The sequence below is a fragment of the Tetrao urogallus genome, assembly GCF_951394365.1.
Source record: "Tetrao urogallus genome assembly, chromosome: 9".
Taxonomy (NCBI): Eukaryota; Metazoa; Chordata; class Aves; order Galliformes; family Phasianidae; genus Tetrao; species Tetrao urogallus.
The window spans coordinates 19,201,314-19,215,274 of NC_136822.1; the positions used below are offsets into that span (position 1 = coordinate 19,201,314).

The 13,961-nt window shown below is 48.4% G+C and overlaps 1 protein-coding gene across 1 annotated transcript; it reads right to left on the minus strand.

Moving 5' to 3' along the window:
• Positions 1 to 456: 456 nt before the first annotated feature.
• CLDN11 (claudin 11) lies at positions 457 to 7,838 on the minus strand (the record flags this gene model as incomplete). The annotated part of the gene is made up of 3 exons (XM_079539997.1): positions 457 to 689; positions 5,589 to 5,753; positions 7,613 to 7,838. 3 exons carry the CDS (start codon positions 7,836 to 7,838, stop codon positions 457 to 459), a joined length of 624 nt encoding a protein of 207 aa, XP_079396123.1.
• Positions 7,839 to 13,961: the final 6,123 nt, after the last annotated feature.

The following is a 13,961-nucleotide window of genomic DNA, read 5'->3' on the forward strand; positions in this document are numbered from 1 at the left end:
AGAGAAAGGCAGAAAAAAATCCCCTACTGTTCCAAAAGAGAAACATTTGCCTGTTGGGAGGGTGCACCTCCCTCAGCCCTTGCTCCCAGACTGTGCCAGAGCGGTGACCTCGGGGACTGGAAAGCAAATGGGGACGTGCAGGAGCCCTCGGCAGCGGGGAAGTGCCTCTCACGTCTGCTTTGCTGCTTTAAGCTCTCTTGATGAGCAGTAAAATAAAAAACCCCAATCCCACCTGAGGCCCACACACCACCCCTGGGGCAGGAGGATGGGGAGGGTGAAACAGGTGGGAGTGGGGGCTGGGGCTTGTTTTCCAGAGAAGGGGACAACAGTGGGGACAACAACACTTGGGACTGCCGGGCGCTTGGGCTGCTGTTTTAAAACCTTTCTGGGGAGCACAACAGCAGCGAGCGCCGGGAGAAGTGAACACACGTGTGCAGACCCAGCGGGTGTGGGAGCTCAGACGTGGGCACTCTTAGCATGGGTGGGGGAGCTGGAGCCCGAGGCGTAGTAGAAGCGATTCTCGCCGAAGGTCTGAGCGTCCCCCGAGCAGCAGACGATGACGCAGCCACCAAAGAGGCAGAGGGCAGAGCCGATCCAGCCCGTGTACAGGGAGTATCCAAAGCTCATGATGGTGGTTTCACGGTGGGCGCAGACGGGGAACCAGATGGTGGCTACCACACCGCACATGGCTGGGGAGACAGGAGGGGAAGAGCCGATCACAGAAATGCAGAATCGATAGGGTTGGAAAAGACCTCTATGATCATCCAGTCCAACCTTCAGCACAACACTGAGTGTGGGATCAGCAGGAAACCCAGCAAGCCCAGGGGATGGAGCATCCATCCTTCCTTGGCCCCCCAAGACAACCCACACACTATTAGAAGCGTGAAGTTTGGAGTTAGTCTCCTGCAGCTTGTATTTCCTCTGGAGGATGGCGAGGAGCCCATTCCCACACTGATCCAATGGGAAATATAACAGCATTGGCTTCAGGACTTCTGGTGCCAGAGCAGGAGAGGGGTGGGGATGCCTGAGCTGGGAGAGGTGGGGAAGGACCAGCAATAAGAAGTAGAGCAACCACTGCTTGATGCAACCTGAGCTGGCAACGAAGGCTGAAGAATGAAAGTCAGCTCTGAAACTGGTGCTCTGGAGAGCTGCGTGTTCAGAAGGAGCTGGGAGCAGAAAATCACAGAAGCCTCATGCATTGGAGAGGCAGTAAAACCTCAGCTCAGAGCCAGTTGGAAGGTAGATTCCACTTCCCTATGGAAAACAGGGTCAGGTGGTGGGGGCAATGCAGCGAGGCTTCTCAAAGACCTAGAGAAAAGAGTCGGAGGGAGCACAGCGTTCAGCTTGGAGCCCACAGAGCACAACTACTGAGGGCTTCTAGTTTTGCTCCAGGCTTTTCCACAAAAGCAGGAAGGTAGCGACAAGGTGAAGAAGATCTCCATACAAAAATCCATCCCTGCATTCTCCCTGCGTCACCCCGCTCCCTGCCCTCACCCTGCACGGCCCTGCATGCAGCAGAGCCGATGGCGTTAACCACCTACAGGAGCAGGTCCTAAAACAATACCCCTTTATGGCCTGCACATCTGAGAGGAATGAATCCGTCAATATTGACTTGCCTCCGGGACAAGCTGTGCAGGACTCCATCCTTGTGGCTATCAGAGAATCGGAGCAAAACAATAACAGGGCTGTGGCAGCACTACAGATCTCCGCCGACCGCACTGAGAGAGATCTGGAGGCGGTGTCAAAAAGTTAAGGTTGCAAAAGGGGGAGAAAAAGGGGCAGAGAAAAAATAAAACTGTTTGGTTAAAGTGGAAAACAAACCATTGCTGCTGGCCGGTACAGCAGAAAGCCCATCCCCAATCGCTGCAGTTATTATGAGAAAAAATATTTTCTTATGGAAAAGAGAAGAACGCTCAGAGGATGCTAACGAAGCCAGCAATGACTTGGGGCCTCCTCAAAGCAAGGGCCCTGCAGCTCTGGGTGGGGGCTGTGGGGAAGGAGGGCTGCCCCTGCTGCAGCTCGTGAGCCTCCAGAGAGGGGTCGGATGGGAATCTGCGAAGCATTCTAATGGGCTCCAGCATAAAGCTGCTTTGTTGTCCGAAAGGACACAATCATCTTTTCTTCTTCTGTCCACAGTAAATATATATATACATTGGTGTCCATAGACTATAAGAGCCTTATCCCCTCAGACCCTCCCCCACGGCGCAGCGGAGCGGACAAGGGGAGCTCTCGGGGACACCGGGACAATGGCATCTCTTGTGCAGTGGGGCAGCCACATGTAGCACCACCTTATCATCGTGCTGACAATGCTCGAAAGCTGGAAGGCCGGCCAAGGGCTGAGCGGAGCTCAGTGCAGCTGCTGGTGATCCCAGTGGGGAGGAGGAACGCACTGGGATGGCTGCTGCAGTCAATGCAGTGTGGCAGAAAGCAAGAGGAGCAGCTCGAATCCCATAGACTTCTACCACATCGTCCCCATTGGCACCACCTGTCCCTGTGTCCCACATCCCAGTGGGTCCCAGTTCCTTCTGACCGTGCACCTGATCCATGGAGCTGAAACTCTTAACATTTGCCATTATAGGCATGGTTTAATCCAGCACTGGAAGCGCACGTAGAATCATTAAGGTTGGAAAAGACCTCAAAGATCACCCAGTTCAACCATCCACTGATCATGTTCATAATCTGCCCTCCCAAAGCACAGAGTTGTTTTATGGAGGTTATGCAAGTGTTTAGATTCTGCTTTTCCTCCTGCCCTGAGCCACCTGCCCACGGGGAACACACAAGTACTGCAGTTCAAGCCATAGATTGGGTGCCATTGATTTACTGGTTGGACTTGATGAGCTTGAAGGTTTTTTTCAAACACTAGTTGTTCAATGATTCTGTCATTTCTTCTAGGGGAAGCAGTGTGACTTACAGAGGTCTCTTAGTGCCCACAGCTTCCCAGAAGGAAAAAAGAAAAAGGAAAAAAAAAAAAAAGAAAAAAGCACTTTTTGAACCTTGTTTATCTTGGGATAGAATCCTCTGAGAGAAAGCAATATCCAGAGGAATATATTAATACCATCTATTTAGAAGACAATAGCTAACATGGTCAGCTGGCAGTGGTAAATCCCAGTAACTAACGTATTTTCCATCTGTTTATCATCCTCAGGTCCCTCATTTCCCCACGGGGAAAAGATCACTTGGGTACCAGCACGGGGTCCCCCAAATTAGCACCAACAATATGGGATGGGATGGGTTTTTCCATCAACACTTCATTGGAGATGTTTTCATAGCAGCTCAAAGCAAACCACCACCGACAGCTGTGCGCAGCCATAAATCAATTCCCTTGGTCAGATAGGATCAAGCAAAGACATAAATACATCAGCATACAGGATAGGAGGGTGTGCACACATGCTGCACTCTGCGGCCTGCTATTATCAGCGGACAGGAAAATCAATGGAATATCTGAGCCCGTTGTTTTCCTGGCAAGTTTTCAACTATTTTTTTGTTTCTCTCTCTTTTTCTCTCCGCGATTCCACGCTGTGTTTCAACCCCTTCTTTCCTTTTTAACAATTTCTGTCCTAAGTGCCATCTTCTCCCTGAGCAACACGCAACATTTGCCATGGAGCCAACTCCAGTGATTGCATCCCCACTCGATATATCTGCAGAGTTTGTGGGTCTGGATTTGTTTTCTTCTAACCAGATCTCTGGGAGCTGTGCTCAAGCCTTGATGTTGGGGGGAAAACACAGAAACCCACGAGTGAGACATCAGTGGCCAGAGAATAAATAAGAACAGCCCACGACAGAAAGACTTTTAAGCCAGCATTATGTCTTCTGAGGCCTGACATTCATACTTATTGAATGCTCTGGAATGGTGACACTTCATTTTTCCAACAACAGATCATTAATCAGGTTAAACAATGTCAAAGTCCCAAGCTCTGTGCATTACTCTCTTTCCAAGGGGACTGATTTGCTAACCAGCCTGGAAAAACAAATGGGTTCTGTATGAAAAAGTGTGGGTTGGTTATTTTTTGTGAAAAGTTTAGGAGCCAAAGGAACACGTTGATCCTTTATCATTGCCCAGATCACACAGGGATAACAACCAGCAACAAGGCCAAACCTGACCCAAAGTGCACCTGATAACCTTCATCCTTGTTATCTCTTCTCACTGGCCTTCCACCATGGCAGGACCAGACCCAAAGCCCTGCTTCACCCCCACAGAGCTCTGGGGTTTCACTTGTTCTCATGCAGTGTGACTCATTGTAGTCACTGCCACGTCTGCTGCTCCTGCAATCCTGCTGCCCCACCGCAAAGCAGATTTAGGAGCAGTGCTCTCAGCCACGCAAAATTAGGCTGGTCTACAGCACAGCTCTTCTTGCCCAAAACTAACATTTTCCATTTGTTTGCCATGAAGCGCAGCTCTGGTGGGACTCCAGCACAGCGCAGCTCCCAGACCAGAGATAACAGCAGAACAGACTCTCCTGTTGCTACAGTGTCGCTGACAGCATGAAAAAAACCCTTTTGTTCACTGTCAAGGCCAGGTCTGTGACTGGAGGTTTCAGGACAGGGATAAGGGACACATTCCCAGAGCTCTCCAGTGTGACTGCAACTGACAGGATGTCCTAAGCAGGCCTGTAGAGCTGATGTTAGCATTTCCAGCTGTAGCAACAGCCCCTTAAAGCCCACAGCTATTGGAAGACCTCCTTGGTCTCACTCTTAAAGTTCAGACATTGACTCATCCTAACTGTTCCTCACTGGAGCACAGGGACTTTGTAGGAGGAAGATACAGAATCATAAACGCTGGAAAAGATATCTAGGACCACCAAGTCCGACCCCAACCCATTTCCCCATGCCCACGTCCCTCAGTGCCGCATCCCCACAGCTCTGAACCGGGGACGGTGACCCCACCACTCCCTGGGCAGCTGTGCCACTGCATCACTGCTCTTTATCAGAAGCAATGTTTCCTAATACCCTGAACCTCCCCTGGTCCTATCGCTGGGAGAAGAGACCAACCCCCACCTCACTTGTTTTCAACGTTATTCAAACTGGTAGAACGGTAGATGCGCCAAAGCTGGTTGGTGGGGACCTCCCACCAGAGTACGGAGGGATCTGCTGCACAGGGCTCCATCCCTCCTTGTCCCCATGCCTCCCCAGCTGGAGACATGCAGCTCCATGTGGCGCCCACTTGAAAAAAACCTCAGGAGAAGCAGAAGAAAGAGGAGCAGGGTGATGTCAGCGCTGGCTGCCGGCAAGCAGCAGAGCCGCACAAAGGAGCCACTCTCCTTCTGCCCCCTCCTCTGCCAAGCAGACGGGTGAAAACAAGGCCCCGCAGCCTGTGGCTGGGGTGACGAGGCCTCAAGAACACGCAGGTGCCGTGTTGGGGACAATGAGCTTCACAGGCTGAGCTGCACAAAACAATCTCCTCCGCGGGCTCCGCGGATGGGAAGAAATCCCAAGGACAAGGCTGGCAGGAGGCACAGGGCTGCGCCCCCCCCCCCGGCGCCTGGCCGCCTCCTTGCCGATGTCCCAAAGGAGCAGCACCCAGTGCCCATAGACCTGCCTCTCCCTGTCACACACCGCACCATCCCAAAGCGGAGGAGGCCGTGCCTTACCCAGGAGGATGATGAGGATCCCCCCCAGCTGGGAGCGGCGGTACTTGGCGGCGCCGGGCTCGTGGCCCATCCGGATGCAGGGCAGCACGGTGATGAGCAGGAAGATGGCGGGGAGGCCCAGCACGGAGGCGGCGATCATCAGCGCTCGGCACGCCTGGACATAGCCTGCGGGTGGGGTGAGAAAGAGGATCTGGGTTATTTGGCTCAAAAGGAGGAGAACTTTGGGCAAGTGTTGCTGCCCCAGGAGCTCCCAACACCTTCACAGAGTGCAAGCGATGGATTCTATGGTTCTACGTAACCCTTTGTGTAAGCAAATCCCCGGCAGGCGTGAGACAGTCAGTGTGCAGCTCAGAGATGTGCGAGGCCAACAGTTTCCATGGAGCGAGGAATGTCTTCCCAGCAAGATGTTGGGAAATCATGAAGCTGGGAAAGATGGCAGTGAGTGAAACAGCTGGGAAGGGGTTTTCCTACAGCTTTTCAGCCTTGGAGCAGCCACACTATTCCTCAGGACTCTATGCACACACGGGGTGCCCCAAGCTTTCATCACCAGCACAGCTTTCCTGCCCTGGAGCAGCCAGGAGCAGCAGGTCGTGGGGCTGCACGTGGCAGTGTTCCTTAACTCCTGTTCCAGTGTTCCCTAAGGAGTTAAGGGCAGAAAGTGAGACCTAAACAAAGGAGATGGCAATGCCCAGCATGGCCTCTGTGTAACCAGTCCCAAGTAAACAAGCATACAAACAAGACACAAACATTCCAACTTAAGGACTTGGCTCGGTGGAGGACTCCAAACACAGTTCAGCTGGAGGGAGGGAACCAACAGGGATCCCATGGGCAGCAAAGGGGCTCAGAGTGGATACGGGCAGAAGGATCTCACTTTGTGATCTGCTTCTACCGCAGAGAAACACTGCTTTCTTTTGGGGAAAGGCTTTATTTTCTCATTTATAAAGTTTAATTCAATGTTTTGTCAAGATAAGCCATTTTCCTGCCTGCTGCGCTGGATCAAAGTGAACAACAGTAGCTACAAGGAAGACAAGTCTACTGAACTGTAAGTACTGACAGGGAGAACAGGAGCTGGTCTGAGAGGTCCAGCACTGCCAACCCCTGTGTAACAGGGACTGCGCATTGTGTCAGAGGGGATTTCAGGAGTGACCTCTCTAACCACTGTGAAGTTATTTCCACAGTAATTGAAAATAGATAAAGAAGGGAAAGATGAACAAAAAACAAGGGACGTGTATTTCTAACCTACTGGCTTTGGAAGGGGCACCCTGACGAGGTGAAACAGAGCAAAGAAACACCACGGAGTTAACAACAATTGAAATAGGTGAAATAATTAGCCAAAATAACCAGCTAAACTACAGGGACAAGATCACACACAGACCTTGGCAGGTTCAGTTAGCCCCAAAGATGCATTCATCAAGGAGAAACACTTGGCTTAGATTTTACTTTGCAATAAAGTAAATGCCTTATGATTAGAAAGTAACGAGATCATGCAGGGAACAGACATGACTATGCTAAGAGCTCCGCCATGCAGTAGAGCACAGGGGAAGCACAGGACTGCCAAAACCAACGACAAACTTCCAAAAGATTAAAAGCCACAGCAGCATTAACAATGGATGCCACAAGATTCATCCTTCTCAGCATCATTTCAAGGAATAGAGCCTTCAAATTTGAGTGGTTCATCATCATCACGAGACAGAACTGAAGCACAAAGAACACTGAGATACAAGAGTAGGTTTTGCAACGCAGTCTGGGGATGAGATGGGAAAGGAACAACTTGTTAACAGTTTGTTAAGAGCAGAGGTTGGTAGAATAAGTGGACTTTAATAGCCAGAGATAAATATTATATAATAAGGACAGCTAGAACCAGCTGTAAGTCAGTGAGCACCCACCGTGTTAGGAGGCACCACTCAATTCTCTGCATTGTTTAAGGAACCACCTTAACGTTGATGGATGGAGCTCCACCATCGACCACCCTGCAGTGGGGCACAGCCTCGCTCATGGGGTGGGAGGAGAGCCGGGGAGCGTACCTGGCAGGATGAGGATGTCCACCAGCGGCTTGCAGTGGTAGAGGCCCGTCGCCATGACGCAGTCTGCCCACAGCCCCTTGGAGCCCAGCTCGTCCATTTTGCGGCAGGTGGTGATGGTGTAGCCGCAGGTCACCACCCAGTCGTTGGTGGCGGTGGCCACCACCACCCCGATCCACCCGATGAAGCTGCAGACAAACCCGGCCAGGTGCAGGCAGGTGGCCACCATGTCGACGCGCCGGGCTCGCGGGCCGGGACGGGGAGAGCGGGGCTGGGAGAGGCGGCGCGGAACGGGCTGCGACCCGGAGCTGCCGGAGCTGCGAGCAGCCGGGACCGGAGACGCCGGGAAAGGTCGTCGAGCTGCGCTGGGCGGCACCGAGCGGCCTCTGCCCCTGGGAGGGGTCGGCGCTGCCTCCGGCCCCACTCCGTGGGAGGAGCGAAGGGGAGCCCCGACTCGCGCGTCCGTCACCGGGCCGGGGGCGAGCGGGGAGCGGCCGGAGCGGGGCGGGCAGCCCGGGCAGCGAGACGCGGCTCCGGGGTGCAGCACGGCGGCGCTCCTGAGCTGCAGCCGTCCCGCTGCCGTCGCCTCGTGGGCAAATAGGGAAGGAAGCTGGCGGGACGGGGAGCCGAACGACTGCCGGTGCGATGCCGCGGCCGGGCGCTGCGGCGCGGAGGACCGCTGGTGGGCAGCGGAGGAAACTGCAGCGGTCAGCCGCGTCTCCACCGCCCCTCACCTGCGGCACCGGGTTCATGGAGGCGGCAGCTGCAGGTGGAGTTAATCCTTTCCTCCGCGTACAGAGTCACAGAACACAGAATGGCCAGGGTTGGAAGGGACCTCAAGGATCACGAATTTCCAAGCCCCCGCCACATGCAGGGCCACCAACCTCCCCATTTAATACCAGCCCAGGCTGCCCAGGGCCCCATCCAACCTGGCCTTCAACACCTCCAGGGATGGACGGGGCATCCACAGCCTCTCTGGGCAGCTGTTCCAGCACCTCACCACTCTCATAGCACAGAACTTCCCCCTGACATCCAACCTCAATCTTCCCTCCCTCAACTTAAAAACATTTCCCCTCGTCCTGCAGTTAGGCTCCCTGTAGGTACCGGCAGGCTGCAGTGAGGTCACCCCGCAGCCTGCAGGCGCACACCCGGCTGTAGCTGCTCCTTCCTCTCCCCTCCCTGCCTATTGGAGCTCCCTGACGACATGTCGCCGTGTTGAGCATCGTAACCATCCACTGCACAGAATGGAGCCGCTGCAGGGTAGTTTTCACCATCAGAAAATAAAAATATTTTTCATCAAATGAAGTACAACACTCACTTCTAACATTAAATGTTTATAGATCTCAGCGCTTGCCGTGGCAACGCATGTTATCTCTTCATTACCCATCTATTAAGGAGAGGTGTGAACAACTCCAACGTTGCTGGAGGACTTAAGCAGCAACAAAAGCTGTGCACCAGAGAACATGCCAGCTACACAAGTGGTTCTATTTACGTACATCTGAGCTGCAATGCACAGATATCCCACTGCCAGCAATACCTGCATGGAGCCTCAGGGAAAGCACCCACTGTGAGAGGGCCCTGACTTGGTAGATCTGCTAAAAATATCCATTAGAAAACCGGGGGCCTCCTGCAGGCAGTGGGAACGGTGCAAATTTCAGTGTCATCAGTGTCTTAATTGATTGTAATCAAAGCGAGGAAGACGGTCCTCCCTGGAGATGCTCCATAGTTTAACACCTTCCTGATGTCTAGCTGGCATTTCAGTGCATGACACCACAAAGACCCGAGTGTTCTGATGGTACAGTTTTTATTTTTGAATCCACAATCTGTACACGTATTTACAAGGCATGAAAATGGATAACAGCACAAAATACAATTGAGGTATAAGCTAAGAGCACAGTATGTCATGTTTCAATAAATATAATTCAAAATTTGTAAACTAAGTGACCAGATAGATGCATTTTGTTTACTAAAACCATATAAAATATCTGTTAATCTCACGTGAGGTAGAGGACAGTTTTGTGTGTCATGTAATGCAACCACAGCAACGCTAACAAGAAGACTGTACATCATTGGCAAAGTATTACAAACTGTTGGATGCAGCGATGGATCTCACAGGCTTGCTGTGGTTTGGAATAGTCACCAGCTGCTGCCTCCAGCCCAGCAGAGCGCTGTGTCGCTTTGCAGCCACCTTCTGTAATCCAAGACAGTCACACTGGCATGTCAACACCAATAAATACTTTTGAGAGTGAGCGTGAAAACAAAAAGAGATTTTCATCAATCACAGGAAGCAACGTAACTGCAACAAAATATTTCAGACCAACTTGGCGAGCCCTAGATCTATTTTAAATACAGTGTAACTGTGCTTTCCTTTCAGTGAGGTATCTATATTGGAAGAAAACCAGAGAGTCAATTGATGTTGTTACGGAGGCAGTTTTCCAATAACAAAATTTCATACCGTTTGTTTGCTGTGCTTGACGAAGTGCTTTGCTCATTTTTCAAGCATTTCCTAGCAGAACAGCTAACGCTGAACGAAACTGGTTTGCTAAATAATGGAGACACACAACGAGCTCTCATGCCATCTGTGAGCTGCAGCCACTGACGTTCACAAAAGCTGAAAATATGGATCTGTTTTTCAAACAGATATGCAACAAACTGAACATCCTCTAAGCTCTCTATAATGAAAAAACATCGATGAGTACTTCTCACATCAATGAGCAAAACAGAAAACTGAACCTTGCAGCTTATTGCAGCTTGCTGTTGACAGCTGAAATAAAACTACTGGAAGATTTCAAGCACAGATTAACAGGTAGGTGGGATTATTCTTTTGTCAACTTCACCGTATTATAGAAAACTGTTGTGTGGATTAATTACATGAATTAAGTGCAGAAAAAATACAAAGTTGTTCTCTTTGCAGACAGTCAAAATATATGCTCTACAAACAAGTGAACTCAAGGAAGCTGACCATGACAGCCAGCTCCACAGCTAACGCTAGGAAAGTCTTCTGAATAGTCCATAACATGGGACAGCAATCCAACCCCCAAGATAAACCAAGAATGTATGAACAAACAGTTGTGACTTCTAAAACATGGACTGAGCCACATTTTTTTGGGCCACCAGAAGCTTCAGGCTTCCACCCAACTTTTCCTACTTCACTAATTGCATTATGCCTTCACTATATACAAACGATTTTACACCTAAGCTATAATATATTAAATATAGAATAAAATTAGTGGAAGAATGTGAAACAGAATCACATTTATCGGAATTCCCGAGCTCAACGATATGCTTTACAAAAACTGAAACACGAGTTTGGAGATCTGAGATAACATCTCTTCCATCCAGGGTACTGTGAGCGAGGGTACTGCCAGACGGCCAAAGCTGCACGCTGTACTCTCTGAGTTCTCACATCTTCGCGCTCACCAGAGCACACAAAGCATGTGAAAGTCCTTTTTTGTTTTCCTGACACATAGGAGCAAACAGACATTCACCCTGAATCCGAGTTCCAGAAAGTGCACACACAGGCAGCTTTGTTTTCACTCTAGGTGCTCAACCAGGAAACTATTAAAACACTGAACAACTCTAGGCTTTTTTGTATTTTGTATTTTTTTTTTCTCCTCTGAAGACTTAATGCCACAACTATGTGAGAAAGCAACTTTCTGCCTGGAAGATCAGCAAATGAAAGCTGAAGGCAAAACAAAGAGAAATGCATCAGACGAGCATGGCTCAAAGCAAGAACCTAACGACAGAACTGGCTTCTACCACTGAGTGTGTACTTAAGTGAGGGCCCTCAAGTGTTCATTGCAAGATTCTACGTTAGGTTGTAAAACAAACCACTCAATATAACAAGCATAAGGTAGAGAGAAAAGGTCAATGTGGATTTGTTCTAGAGCTACCAGAGTGTTATTTACAACTCACTCAAACTATCTTTCAAAGACTGAACGCACAAAATCTATGGCACAGTTATGTTTACATTATTACTTAAAACCAGTATAAAATTAAGTCTACACGTATGAAAATTATTTATGTAAGCAACCTGAAAGTAATATTGAAGAATTTTAAGAGGATTACAATAATTTAAAACGCATTCTAACTTTAGATTAACTAAATGGAATATTTACAAAGCTATTTTAAGGTCATCTCAACAGATGTCCAGCTAACTTTTTCAGCCAGATGTCTTACAAGTATTAGGAAGCCTCACCTGCAGCTGGAACTGCTAAAACTCTATGCCAGCTGCTAGAGTTCTTGCAGAAGTGAAAACAGGAGTACAAACTATGGTTGCCTTCAGCAGAAGCTGGTTGGCACAGCAGAAATGCAGGCTGGGGCAGGGAAAGCCCAGCAATAGCAGCAGCTGCCACAGGTTGAAGTCAACCAGAGGTGAAGTGGGAAACCTCAGAGCAAGGAACGTCACACAGACAGGACCTGAATAAAAACTGAAAGTACAGTGCTCTAAGATCATAATCCCATGAGGATTCCATTTGTTTGACAGCTAAGCTACAAACACTGCAGTGAACCCATTACTTCAGCCATACGAAGTGAGTCCGGAGGGCCTTATCTACACTGACAACTGAACAAGTTTTGTTCACAACCCTGATATTGAAAAGCAGCTAGAAATGATAACACCCCAATGAAACCTTCTGGTTTCCCAGTCTGGTGTTTCCTGACTCGTCAATCTAGCTGATCCAGCCTTGAGCTCCATCCAGTGCCTCACATCACTCTTCTACCAACACTGCTGCCATTTTTACTCAGCACATTCGCTTCCTTCCAAACCATTGCTATGCTGTAAAGACAGTCTTTTTTTTTTTGTTTTGTTTTTGTTTTTAAGCAATAATTTGGAGATGGAGTTGAAGAAGATGTGAAAAACATCATCTGGATCCCCTTTTCTGATCAACATTGCCAAATAAGTTTCATTTCTTTTCATCTAATCTGCCCTAATGATCAGTGTAAATATGACACAGGGTCCATAAAGAAAATCATGCACTGGTATGAAAGACTCATTCTATGACTCCACAACATGTATCACCTCCTTTCTCACTCAGCTTAAAGAGTTGTGCCATTTTCTATTTCTGTAAAAGAGAGCTAAGAAAGAACTCAGTTTTCATTTTCACTAGTTCAGAATAAAAACTGATGCCAGTGGATTTTACTAGTGGTTTTATCCAGAATTAATCAACTTCTTTAAGAGAATAATAAACCTAAGCACCTTAAAAAAAACCAAACAGCAAACGTAAGCTAGAACACGGGTTAAAATAATGTAGTGAAATAACAGAACTACTGAGATAATTCTAGTCACAATCAGCCAACATCTGTCAGCGATGTCAAACTTTTGGAAAAGAAGTGCACAGGAGTACTTCTCCATCCAAATCTGTAGTCATGCACTGAATCTACCAGGAATCGGACTGCTGAAGTACTTGAGTAAATGCAATATATACACATAAAGTGGAAATTCTGTACAATGACATAGAATTTCTAAATGTCAGAGCTCAACAAACATGCTGTATTTCTTAATTCATGGTAACATCACCATGCCATTCAAATGTAGAAACGATCAAACTGATTTTCAAAGTGCCATATCTTAGAATTCTATTTCTCTAAGCAATTACCACAATGTCAGTTAAGGCCTGTTCTATGTATAGAAAGAAAAATTCACAAGTTAACAGGAAGCTTGAAGTGTAGAGGCTGAAGATACTAAATAAACCAGTAATTTATTTTTTCTTTTAATAAATATTACTTTTCTTGGAAGCATCGGTATCTGAAAACCAGGCAAGCCAAGGAATCCTACACGTCTGTGCTGGAAGGGACAATCAAAGATCATCTGGCTGCAAGCTCTGTGCCGTGGCAGGGACACCTTCCTCTGCCCCTTGTCCTGCAGCTACCAGACCTGATAAACAGTTTCCTTTAACTGCTATGTACAAGAAAATAAAAACTGAGAATTTTTAGTTTTAGAACACTCCATTTCTGAACCTCATTTTTCCTTAACTTAAAACAACAACAAAAAACCAACACTCCTAATGCTTTGTTCTTCCAGCACGGTGACCAAACACCTGCTCTAAAGCTGCTGACTGAGTTGTCAAGTAGCTCACACTGAAAAGGTCAGCCTGACTTCACGTAACAGAGTTATGGGAAAACTCATGCTGGTAAATCACTTCTGATAATCATCCATCTACTGTCATGGCGATTTTGAGCATTACCTCACAGCTGCCTTTATTCTTTCCCCGGCTCAGGAACACAAAATTCTCACTGAAAACTCAACTATTTTTGGCCTTGAAGAAACTAAGATTTTTTTTTAAGTACTTTTATAACCGGATGTGAAATCGATAATAAAATAAAGATCATCAAACCTGTTTTAACAGACAAT